General features: G+C 43.6%; 1 protein-coding gene across 17 annotated transcripts in view; it reads left to right on the top strand.

The window, feature by feature from the left end:
* LOC119899016 (mucin-2-like) overlaps nucleotides 1–12,671 on the top strand; it is a 41,573-nt gene that overhangs the window by 4,630 nt on the left and 24,272 nt on the right. For 11 of the 17 annotated variants that reach the window (XM_038713385.1, XM_038713384.1, XM_038713381.1 and 8 more), the window contains exons 2-13: nucleotides 14–65; nucleotides 186–227; nucleotides 3,755–5,206; nucleotides 5,323–5,597; nucleotides 6,997–7,061; nucleotides 7,155–7,297; nucleotides 7,422–8,341; nucleotides 9,741–9,805; nucleotides 9,899–10,041; nucleotides 10,166–10,905; nucleotides 12,305–12,369; nucleotides 12,463–12,605. In XM_038713385.1, the coding sequence (XP_038569313.1) occupies nucleotides 29–65; nucleotides 186–227; nucleotides 3,755–5,206; nucleotides 5,323–5,597; nucleotides 6,997–7,061; nucleotides 7,155–7,297; nucleotides 7,422–8,341; nucleotides 9,741–9,805; nucleotides 9,899–10,041; nucleotides 10,166–10,905; nucleotides 12,305–12,369; nucleotides 12,463–12,605 (4,090 nt within the window). In that variant the 5' untranslated portion in view covers nucleotides 14–28. The remainder of the gene's footprint in view (nucleotides 1–13; nucleotides 66–185; nucleotides 228–3,754; nucleotides 5,207–5,322; nucleotides 5,598–6,996; nucleotides 7,062–7,154; nucleotides 7,298–7,421; nucleotides 8,342–9,740; nucleotides 9,806–9,898; nucleotides 10,042–10,165; nucleotides 10,906–12,304; nucleotides 12,370–12,462; nucleotides 12,606–12,671) is intronic. The other 6 variants (XM_038713386.1, XM_038713389.1, XM_038713388.1 and 3 more) reach the window with 6 other exon arrangements.

Here is a 12,671-nt window from a genome sequence, read left to right as displayed (position 1 = left end):
CAATATTTTATAGGAATAAGACACAGGGATGATGGACCCACTCATATTCCTACTTCTATTAGCAGGTATTTGTTGAACTTCATATGTCTGTCTGTCTGTCTGTCTGTCTGTGTAAGAAAGAGAGAGAGTGGATGACTTGAAATGCACAGAATCAGATATGATCATTGTGACTTTTTTTCCTACAGGACTAGTGGGAACACTGCCAGCTCAAGGAAACAATACAATAGGTAACATAACTACCATACATTCTTTCAAGACAACAGTTACACATTGTATTTACATGGCGTCAAAGGCAACCTATTATTCACTTTCTTGGCTTGTCATAAAGTGTAGCTGGCGGATTTATCAATTTTGTCCAAGCCAAACCATTTTCAGTATTAAAATGTTTATATTACTTTTCAAAAAATTAATATGGCGATGGAGAAATGCTTTTATTAAGCAACTGGGTAAAAAACTGTTGACAATAATTGCTGAGCTCATTTGTTAGTGTGTGAAAGTCCCTGTAACACTTCATGTACTTTTTATGCAATGTTATATTGACACTACTTAACTTCATTTTTTAACATTGTAGCATATAGATTTATGTGGTCATGTGGGGATTTGAGACTCGGGTTCAAATCCCCACTGTGACTCATCCACCAGTGTGTCCCTGAGGAAGACACTAGTTGCTCCAGAGGCGTGCAACCTCTGACATAAATAGCAATTGTCGCTTTGGATAAAAGCGTCAGCTAAATGTAAAATGTAATGAATCAGGCTCCTCCTATCGAATCATGGAATCTTTGACTATTAAGTAGGTATGGGTATCGCTACCTGATAACTTTATGGTATCAACCAAAACAGCCCAGTATTGTAGTATCGAAACGTCTCCAGTCAAACCAGTACATTCAATACTTTTTGTAACCAAATCGCCAATCACCAATTTGTAGGGTTTAGTTTGCAGCCAAACACGCAAGCAATCCGCGAAAGAAAGACGGAGAATTATTTTTCCTTCTGTGCCAGCATGCGCCAAGTCCATGCGTGATTTTAACAGCCGCTCACCTTCAGCTGCGGTCTCAGGCATGTTCATCCCTGTTGCAAGTTTATCACCACAAGCTTTAACTTGCCATTGGTTTCATCTTATGGTATCATTTAACACTTCTCTGTACATTTTATTTTATTTTAACTAAGCAAATCAATTGTCACTGATCCGATCGCTGCGTTTCATCATTTGAATTAAACGCTTTTTATTGCGCAGCAGCGATCAGCTGATTTTACTCAAAGAGCCTCCATCTGCAGCTGCTTCAGATGTGAGCTAGTTGGTGTGATTGCCTTGATGTGAAGACTCTCTTTTCCTGTGTTTGCTTCTTCAGAGTCTTTAATGTAGTTTAGTTACTTGTTTAATCCGACTCCTTACTCATTTTCTATTTTTTTGTGTCGTCTTTTTGGAGGAGGTTTGCGACTCACCACTAAAGAAAAAAACATTCGTGGAGATCTTTCAATTCAGTTTATTGATCGAAAGTTAACAAAATAATTCTTTGTTGTTTACTTTCAACAAAGGTATTAAAAATGTACGTAAATTAATTTCCCACAACTCATTTGGTAACTAAACTATTTCACTCCTCTTCTCACATTCAAATGTAAAAAAAACTCCCAAGCTGTACTTTTTCCCCTTATGATACTATTACCCATGTGGATGACCTAGGATGAGGAGGATCTGATACAATTTCCCAATATTTTTATAAAACAGCTATTTGAAAAAAGAAAATAGATCACTTAGCTTGTTCATAACAATAATAAAAATAATTAAAGCTGCAAGCAGCGTTGGGCAGGCCCTCGCACGTGTAGCACGTCGGGGCGTGAGCCGGCCGAGTTGCATATTCTGGAGCTCTGCCGGTGCGGCTGTGAATTTGCTACGCGCTTCGACCGCTGCATGAAGGTGTTATACGTCACTTCCTGTGTCCCCTTTTTGGCGCTACATAGCACTTGGCGCTGTGAATATAAATTAATATGTGTGGATGTCTTCGGGGTGGAACAGTTATCAAGCATGTGAAGTTTTGTTCAGATGTGAGCATGTACACTGAAGTTACAACAACCTCCTGTGTCATGGCGAAGAGTTGATCTTTGACGCCACGCCACGGACACGCCCATCAACAAAAACTCACAAATAGCACAACTTTTCATCGTCAGTGCCTTTAGAAGGCACAGCAGAAATTTGAAGTCGGGCGGACTAAATCCCTAGGAGGAGTTTGTTAAAGTATGGAGTGTGTAAATCGCCAAAAATTATCATCAAATCCAAAATGGCCGACTTCCTGTTGGGTTTAGGCAATAGCTCCAAGAGGCTTTTTTGTGCGTCTAGACATGATACATGTACCACAGAAATTTCATACATGTAGGTCAAACGTGCGGCGGGGGCTGCTTCGTTAAAGGTCACTTCCTGCTGCCAGCAGGTGGCGCTATAACTGTAGGTGAATGTCGGCATGTACATGTGTTCAGGGCGGGACTCTCATCCTACATGTACAGTTTGGTGCAGATGTGAGCATGTACAATGAAGTTACAACAACTTCCTGTGTCATGGCGAAGAGTTGATCTTTGACGCCATGGACACGCCCATTGACGAAAACTCACAGATAGCACAACTTTTCATCGTCAATGCCTTTAGAAGGCACGGCAGAAATCTGAAGTCGATCAGACTAAATCCCTAGGAGGAGTTTGTTAAAGTACGGAGTGTGTAAATCATCCAAAAATTGCCTGTAGGGTTTAGGGCATCGCTCCAAGAGGCTTTTTGGTACGTCTGGACATGATACATATGCCACAGAAATTTCATACATGTAGGTCACGGTTCGTACTCGGGCCCTAATTAAAGCTACAAGCAGCGTTGGGCGGGCCCTCGCACTTCCCGGTGTGAGCCGGCCGCGTTGCATATTCTGGAGCTCTGTTGGTGCGGCTGTGAATTTGCTACGCGGCTCCGACACTGCATGAAGGTGTTATATGTCACTTCCTGGGTCCCCTATGTGGAGCTACATAGCACTTGCCGCTATGAATATAAATCGGTATAGATGTGTAGAGGTCTTCGGGGTGGGAGAGTTATCAAGCACGTAAAGATTTGTTCAGATGTGAGCATGTACACTGAAGTTACAACAACTTCCTGTGTCATGGCGAAGAGTTGATCTTTGACGCCACGCCACGGATACGCCCATTGACGAAAACTCACAGATAGCACAAATTTTCATCGTCAGTGCCTTTCGAAGGCACAGCAGAAAGTTGAAGTCAATCGGATTAAATCCCTAGGAGGAGTTCGTTAAAGTACTGAGTGTGTAAATCATCCAAAAATATCCGTAAAATTTAAAATGACCAACTTCCTCTAGGGTTTAGAGCATCGCTCCAAGAGGCTTTTTGGTACGTCTGGACATGATACATGTGCCACAGAAATTTCATACATGTAGGTCAAACGTGTGGCGGGGGCTGCTTCTTTTAAGGTCCCTTACTTTTGCCAGCAGGTGGCACTATGACTGTGGGTGAATGTCGGCATGTACATGTGTTCAGGGTGGGACTCTCATCCTACATGTACAGTTTGGTGCAGATGTGAGCATGTACACTGAAGTTATAATAACTTCGTACTTTGCATAAAAAAGAAAACCAAAAAAATCCTTACAGTCTCAATACAGACCTCGCACGGTTCGTGCTCGGGCCCTAATAACTATGTTATAAGTAAAATGCGCTGTATTGAAAAAATTTACTTTTTATTGTTACTAATTGTTCTTGTTAAAATTTGCAGTGGACACAACCCCATCAGGCAACGTAACCTCACCGCCATTTGACACGACCTCAGCGCCAGTGAACACAACCTCGCTACCAGTGAACACGACCTCAGTGCCAGTGGACACAACCTCAGTGCCAGTGAACACAACCTCGCTACCAGTGGACACGACCTCACTGCCACTTGACACGTCACTGCCACTCAACACAACCTCACTGCCACTCAACACAACCTCACTGCCACTTGACACGACCTCACTGCCACTCAACACGACCTCACTGCCACTTGACACGTCACTGCCACTCAACACAACCTCACTGCCACTCAACACAACCTCACTGCCAATGAACACAACCTCACTGCAACTCAATACAACCTCAGAGCCAGGGAACACAACCTCGTTGAACACGACCTCAGTACCAATGGACACGATCTCAATGAAAGAGAACACAACTTCAGCGCCAGTGAACACAACCTCGCTACCAGTGGACACAACCTCAATGCCACTCAACACGACTTCAGCACCACTCAACACAACCTCAGCGCCAGTGAACAGCACCTTGGTACAAACCTCACTACCAGTGAACACAACCTCAGTGCCACTCAACACAACCTTAGCACCACTTGACACGACCCCAGCGCCAGTAAACACAACCTCGCTACCAGTCACCCCAACATCGCCACCAGTGAACACGACCTCACTGCCACTCAACACAACCTTAGCACCACTTGACACGACCCCAGCTCCAGTAAACACAACCTCGCTACCAGTCACCCCAACATCGCCACCAGTGAACACGACCTCACTGCCACTCAACACAACCTTAGCACCACTTGACACGACCCCAGCTCCAGTAAACACAACCTCGCTACCAGTCACCCCAACATCGCCACCAGTGAACACGACCTCCCTGCCACTCAACACACCCTCACTGTCAATGAACACAACCTCACTGCAACTCAATACAACATCAGAGCCAGGGAACACAACCTTGTTGAACACAACCTCAGTGCCACTCAACACGACCTCAGTACCAATGGACACAATCTCAATGAAAGAGAACACAACTTCAGCGCCAGTGAACACAACCTCGCTACCAGTGGACACAACCTCAATGCCACTCAACACGACTTCAGCACCACTCAACACAACCTCAGCGCCAGTGAACAGCACCTTGGTACAAACCTCACTACCAGTGAACACAACCTCAGTGCCACTCAACACAACCTTAGCACCACTTGACACGACCCCAGCGCCAGTAAACACAACCTCGCTACCAGTCACCCCAACATCGCCACCAGTGAACACGACCTCACTGCCACTCAACACAACCTTAGCACCACTTGACACGACCCCAGCTCCAGTAAACACAACCTCGCTACCAGTCACCCCAACATCGCCACCAGTGAACACGACCTCACTGCCACTTAACATAACCTTGCTACCAGTCACTCCATCGTCACCACCAGGTAATCAAAATCTCCCACACTCAATACACAACTACCAGTTGATGTAGATGATGCAAAAAAACATAATTGTAAACTTTTACTATTTGATACCTTTTAATATACTTCAACAATAACAGCTGCCACTAATGCTACAGCTGTCCCCACTGCTGCTCCGAACATTACCACTCCAATTCCTGCTGGCCCGACTGCTACCATGACTACAGTTACCAGTGCAACAGCCCCTTCCCCTACTGCACTAGCTACTTCAACCACCACTGCATCAACAAATCCACCTTCATCCAGTGAGGGAACACTGGGTCTTCAATTTCGTCTTGACCAAACATTTACATCAGATCTCTCCAACCCATCCTCTACAGCGTTCCAGACATTAGCTCTATCAGTGGTCAGCGAGGTAAATTGCCCGTGCACTATCATAGCATGCTTCTTACACTACTAATATACCATGATCATCATGCACACTTCGGGGCAAATTCACAAAAGGCTTGTGCAGCTTTTGCAGTGGGTAGCAGGAGGAAAGAGAACACACAATGCAACATTTCCACATAGAGATTTAAAATTATAGTGACGGAAGTGGTAATAATACAAATAGTGAAAGCAATAATAATGATAATGATTGTCGCAGTGAGTGTTGAGCAGGAACATGGGGGCAGTACGTGGCTTGCAATACTGGATCCAGACTGCACAGCTCCAGAGCTCATGCAATACAGGAAAAATAATGCATACAGATGGAGGGGGAGGAGATGGGAGCTCAGTGCATCAAGGGAAGTCTCCTGGCAGTCTAGGCCAATAGCAGCATAGCTCAGACATGGTTCAGAGCTCACCTGAACCAGCCCCAGCTATAAATAAATAAAAAATAGCACAAATAGATAATATATTGCAACAAATACTAATTCACAAACACCAGCAGTGAGAGTAAAATTACATATTAAGAGTTGGTGATAACTACAGAGCATTTATAGGGGTGCTGCGCCCAGACTTTTCTGTGATCATGACAGTGGTGATTTTAGCCAGGTGAAGCAATGATCCACCATAGTAGGCTATATCGTAAGGGCACAGAAATTCAATACCTGATATTCACCACCTTGGAATTAAACTTGAAAACAACATAAAACTGCTGTGAGAAGTGGAGACAATGGTTCACTTTAGTTCAATTAAAAATGTATTCCTATAATGCCAATTTAAAACAAAAGTAATATCATTGCACATTTCATATAGAGCAAATCTAAAACACCCAACCATTCCTACCATTAACAAGCACTTGGTGACAGAGGCAAGAAAAAACTACCATTTAGGAGGTAGAGACACTGTGAACAGACTAAAGACTCAGGGTAGGCGGCCATCTGCCTCGACCAGGTGGGGATAAGGGAGACAGGGAGGGAGAGAGAGTTTACACACTGTAACAGTCCAGCACACTACAGAGTAAGCCATAGAAAAACGAGAGACAGCTAGCAAATAGAAACAAATGAAAGAGCAGTGGGAGTCAAGAGAAAATTAGAATAGTTATTGTAATTCACTGACTCTTTTCTTGTATTATTAGTGCCTGGAAAAAACTTGGAAAACATTATTTTATGTTTTATTGTGATTAAAATAATAACTTTAACCTCGAAAATTCTGAGTTGTATGTCTTGGAATATGACCTCCCTCCAGCAGCTCCATCATATTATCTATTTATCTACAATGGCCCTAATATGCTGTCGTGTCCACATTTGAGATTTATCTACCTCCAGTCCAACCACAACTAATTTGTTTTAAGCCATTGGATTGAAAATCACTGTAATGTTGTCTTTCAGCTAAACAATGTGGGTAAAAGGCTGTATGGATTATCTTTCCTACGCGCCATCATCAACGCATTCAGGTATGAATAAATTTCAATCACTGACTTATTTTTTCTTGACATTTGCTGGTCACTTGCTTTTAAAAGAGTTGCTTTCTTTCTTTGCCATTGTAGGAGTGGATCAGTGGTTGTTGACTCGACCATGGTGTTCACAGATCCAAACTCAGTTCCTCCAGCAAGCAATGCAACTGCACAACTCAGTACTGCACTTACAAGCAACTCTACCCTGAACATTATACCAGGAAGCTTTAACATAAGTAAGTAATTTAAGACACAAAAGTCAAACTTAATCAATTTTTGTATTCATATTTTTAATCTCATCTATTTAAATTAAATGCATGTTACAGTATATTAATCGATAAACCATTGGCTTTGGTACAGCTGCTTTTTCCACCGCTGCAACTAACGCTACAGCTGCCCCAACAGCTGCTCCAACTGCAGCTCCTAATGCAACAGCTGGACCTATTGCAGCTCCTAATGCAACAGCTGTCCCAACAGCAGCTCCCAACATTACAGTGGCTCCAACTGCAGCTCCTAATGCAACAGCTGCCCAGACAGCGGCTCCCAACATTACAGTGGCTCCAACTGCAGCTCCTAACGCAACAGCTGGCCCGACAGCGGCTCCCAACATTACAGTGGCTCCAACTGCAGCTCCTAACGCAACAGCTGGCCCGACAGCGGCTCCCAACATTACAGTGGCTCCAACTGCAGCTCCTAACGCAACAGCTGGCCCGACAGCGGCTCCCAACATTACAGTGGCTCCAACTGCAGCTCCTAACGCAACAGCTGGCCCGACAGCGGCTCCCAACATTACAGTGGCTCCAACTGAAGCACCTAATGCAACAGCTGGCCCGACAGCGGCTCCCAACATTACAGTGGCTCCAACTGCAGCTCCTAATGCAACAGCTGGCCCGACAGCGGCTCCCAACATTACAGTGGCTCCAACTGCAGCTCCTAATGCAACAGCTGGCCCGACAGCGGCTCCCAACATTACAGTGGCTCCAACTGCAGCTCCTAATGCAACAGCCGGCCCGACAGCGGCTCCCAACATTACAGTGGCTCCAACTGCAGCGCCTAATGCAACAGCTGGCCCGACCGCTGCCACGACTACAGTTACCAGTGCAACAGCCCCTTCCCCTACTGCACTAGCTACTTCAACCACCACTGCATCAACAAATCCACCTTCATCCAGTGAGGGAACACTGGGTCTTCAATTTCGTCTTGACCAAACATTTACATCAGATCTCTCCAACCCATCCTCTACAGCGTTCCAGACATTAGCTCTATCAGTGGTCAGCGAGGTAAATTGCCCGTGCACTATCATAGCATGCTTCTTACACTACTAATATACTGTGATCATCATGCACACTTCGGGGCAAATTCACAAAAGGCTTGTGCAGCTTTTGCAGTGGGTAGCAGGAGGAAAGAGAACACACAATGCAACATTTCCACATAGAGATTTAAAATTATAGTGACGGAAGTGGTAATAATACAAATAGTGAAAGCAATAATAATGATAATGATTGTCGCAGTGAGTGTTGAGCAGGAACATGGGGGCAGTACGTGGCTTGCAATACTGGATCCAGACTGCACAGCTCCAGAGCTCATGCAATACTGGAAAAATAATGCATACAGATGGAGGGGGAGGAGATGGGAGCTCAGTGCATCAAGGGAAGTCTCCTGGCAGTCTAGGCCAATAGCAGCATAGCTCAGATAAGGTTCAGAGCTCACCTGAACCAGCCTCAGCTATAAATAAAAACAAAATAGCACAAATAGATAATATATTGCAACAAATACTAATTCACAAACACCAGCAGTGAGAGTAAAATTACATATTAAGAGTTGGTGATAACTACAGAGCATTTATAGGGGTGCTGCGCCCAGACTTTTCTGTGATCATGACAGTGGTGATTTTAGCCAGGTGAAGCAATGATCCACCATAGTAGGCTATATCGTAAGGGCACAGAAATTCAATACCTGATATTCACCACCTTGGAATTAAACTTGAAAACAACATAAAACTGCTGTGAGAAGTGGAGACAATGGTTCACTTTAGTTCAATTAAAAATGTATTCCTATAATGCCAATTTAAAACAAAAGTAATATCATTGCACATTTCATATAGAGCAAATCTAAAACACCCAACCATTCCTACCATTAACAAGCACTTGGTGACAGAGGCAAGAAAAAACTACCATTTAGGAGGTAGAGACACTGTGAACAGACTAAAGACTCAGGGTAGGCGGCCATCTGCCTCGACCAGGTGGGGATAAGGGAGACAGGGAGGGAGAGAGAGTTTACACACTGTAACAGTCCAGCACACTACAGAGTAAGCCATAGAAAAACGAGAGACAGCTAGCAAATAGAAACAAATGAAAGAGCAGTGGGAGTCAAGAGAAAATTAGAATAGTTATTGTAATTCACTGACTCTTTTCTTGTATTATTAGTGCCTGGAAAAAACTTGGAAAACATTATTTTATGTTTTATTGTGATTAAAATAATAACTTTAACCTCGAAAATTCTGAGTTGTATGTCTTGGAATATGACCTCCCTCCAGCAGCTCCATCATATTATCTATTTATCTACAATGGCCCTAATATGCCGTCGTGTCCACATTTGAGATTTATCTACCTCCAGTCCAACCACAACTAATTTGTTTTAAGCCATTGGATTGAAAATCACTGTAATGTTGTCTTTCAGCTAAACAATGTGGGTAAAAGGCTGTATGGATTATCTTTCCTACGCGCCATCATCAACGCATTCAGGTATGAATAAATTTCAATCACTGACTTATTTTTTCTTGACATTTGCTGGTCACTTGCTTTTAAAAGAGTTGCTTTCTTTCTTTGCCATTGTAGGAGTGGATCAGTGGTTGTTGACTCGACCATGGTGTTCACAGATCCAAACTCAGTTCCTCCAGCAAGCAATGCAACTGCACAACTCAGTACTGCACTTACAAGCAACTCTACCCTGAACATTATACCAGGAAGCTTTAACATAAGTAAGTAATTTAAGACACAAAAGTCAAACTTAATCAATTTTTGTATTCATATTTTTAATCTCATCTATTTAAATTAAATGCATGTTACAGTATATTAATCGATAAGCCATTGGCTTTGGTACAGCTGCTTTTTCCACCGCTGCAACTAACGCTACAGCTGCCCCAACAGCTGCTCCAACTGCAGCTCCTAATGCAACAGCTGGACCTATTGCAGCTACTAATGCAACAGCTGTCCCAACAGCAGCTCCCAACATTACAGTGGCTCCAACTGCAGCACCTAATGCAACAGCTGGCCCGACAGCGGCTCCCAACATTACAGTGGCTCCAACTGCAGCTCCTAACGCAACAGCTGGCCCGACAGCGGCTCCCAACATTACAGTGGCTCCAACTGCAGCTCCTAACGCAACAGCTGGCCCGACAGCGGCTCCCAACATTACAGTGGCTCCAACTGCAGCTCCTAACGCAACAGCCGGCCCGACAGCGGCTCCCAACATTACAGTGGCTCCAACTGCAGCGCCTAATGCAACAGCCGGCCCGACAGCAGCTCCCAACATTACAGTGGCTCCAACTGCAGAGCCTAATGCAACAGCCGGCCCGACAGCGGCTCCCAACATTACAGTGGCTCCAACTGCAGCGCCTAATGCAACAGCTGGCCCGACCGCTGCCACGACTACAGTTACCAGTGCAACAGCCCCTTCCCCTACTGCACCAGCTACTTCAACCACCACTGCATCAACAAATCCACCTTCATCCAGTGAGGGAACACTGGGTCTTCAGTTTCGTCTTGACCAAACATTTACATCAGATCTCTCCAACCCATCCTCTGCAGCGTTCCAGAAATTAGCTCTAACAGTGGTCAGCGAGGTAAAATGCCCGTGCACTATCATAGCATGCTTCTTACACTAATAATTTACTGTGATCATCATGCACACTTCGGGGCAAATTCACAAAAGGCTTGTGCAGCTTTTGCAGTGGGTAGCAGGAGGAAAGAGAACACACAATGCAACATTTCCACATAGAGATTTAAAATTATAGTGACGGAAGTGGTAATAATACAAATAGTGAAAGCAATAATAATGATAATGATTGTCGCAGTGAGTGTTGAGCAGGAACATGGGGGCAGTACGTGGCTTGCAATACTGGATCCAGACTGCACAGCTCCAGAGCTCATGCAATACTGGAAAAATAATGCATACAGATGGAGGGGGAGGAGATGGGAGCTCAGTGCATCAAGGGAAGTCTCCTGGCAGTCTAGGCCAATAGCAGCATAGCTCAGATATGGTTCAGAGCTCACCTGAACCAGCCCCAGCTATAAATAAATAAAAAATAGCACAAATAGATAATATATTGCAACAAATACTAATTCACAAACACCAGCAGTGAGAGTAAAATTACATATTAAGAGTTGGTGATAACTACAGTGCATTTATAGGGGTGCTGCGCCCAGACTTTTCTGTGATCATGACAGTGGTGATTGTAGCCAGGTGAAGCAATGATCCACCATAGAAGGCTATATCGTAAGGGCACAGAAATTCAATACCTGATATTCACCACCATGGAATTAAACTGGAAAACAACATAAAACTGCTGTGAGAAGTGGAGACAATGGTTCACTTTAGTTCAATTAAAATGTATTCCTATAATGCAAATTTAAAACAAAAGTAATATCATTGCACATTTCATATAGAGCAGATCTAAAACACCCCAACCATTCCCACCATTAACAAGCACTTGGTGACAGAGGCAAGAAAAAACTACCATTTAGGAGGTAGAGACACTGTGAACAGACTAAAGACTCAGGGTAGGCGGCCATCTGCCTCGACCAGGTGGGGATAAGGGAGACAGGGAGGGAGAGAGAGTTTACACACTGTAACAGTCCAGCACACTACAGAGTAAGCCATAGAAAAACGAGAGACAGCTAGCAAATAGAAACAAATGAAAGAGCAGTGGGAGTCAAGAGAAAATTAGAATAGTTATTGTAATTCACTGACTCTTTTCTTGTATTATTAGTGCCTGGAAAAAACTTGGAAAACATTATTTTATGTTTTATTGTGATTAAAATAATAACTTTAACCTCGAAAATTCTGAGTTGTATGTCTTGGAATATGACCTCCCTCCAGCAGCTCCATCATATTATCTATTTATCTACAATGGCCCTAATATGCCGTCGTGTCCACATTTGAGATTTATCTACCTCCAGTCCAACCACAACTAATTTGTTTTAAGCCATTGGATTGAAAATCACTGTAATGTTGTCTTTCAGCTAAACAATGTGGGTAAAAGGCTGTATGGATTATCTTTCCTACGCGCCATCATCAACGCATTCAGGTATGAATAAATTTCAATCACTGACTTATTTTTTCTTGACATTTGCTGGTCACTTGCTTTTAAAAGAGTTGCTTTCTTTCTTTGCCATTGTAGGAGTGGATCAGTGGTTGTTGACTCGACCATGGTGTTCACAGATCCAAACTCAGTTCCTCCAGCAAGCAATGCAACTGCACAACTCAGTACTGCACTTACAAGCAACTCTACCCTGAACATTATACCAGGAAGCTTTAACATAAGTAAGTAATTTAAGACACAAAAGTCAAACTTAATCAATTTTTGTATTCATATTTTTAATCTCATCT

The sequence above is a fragment of the Micropterus salmoides genome, unplaced genomic scaffold (assembly GCF_014851395.1).
Source record: "Micropterus salmoides isolate LMB-PRFRI ecotype aquatic unplaced genomic scaffold, ASM1485139v1 Ms_hic_scaffold_12, whole genome shotgun sequence".
Classification (NCBI taxonomy): Eukaryota; Metazoa; Chordata; class Actinopteri; order Centrarchiformes; family Centrarchidae; genus Micropterus; species Micropterus salmoides.
This window is presented reverse-complemented; position numbering and strand designations above follow the sequence as displayed.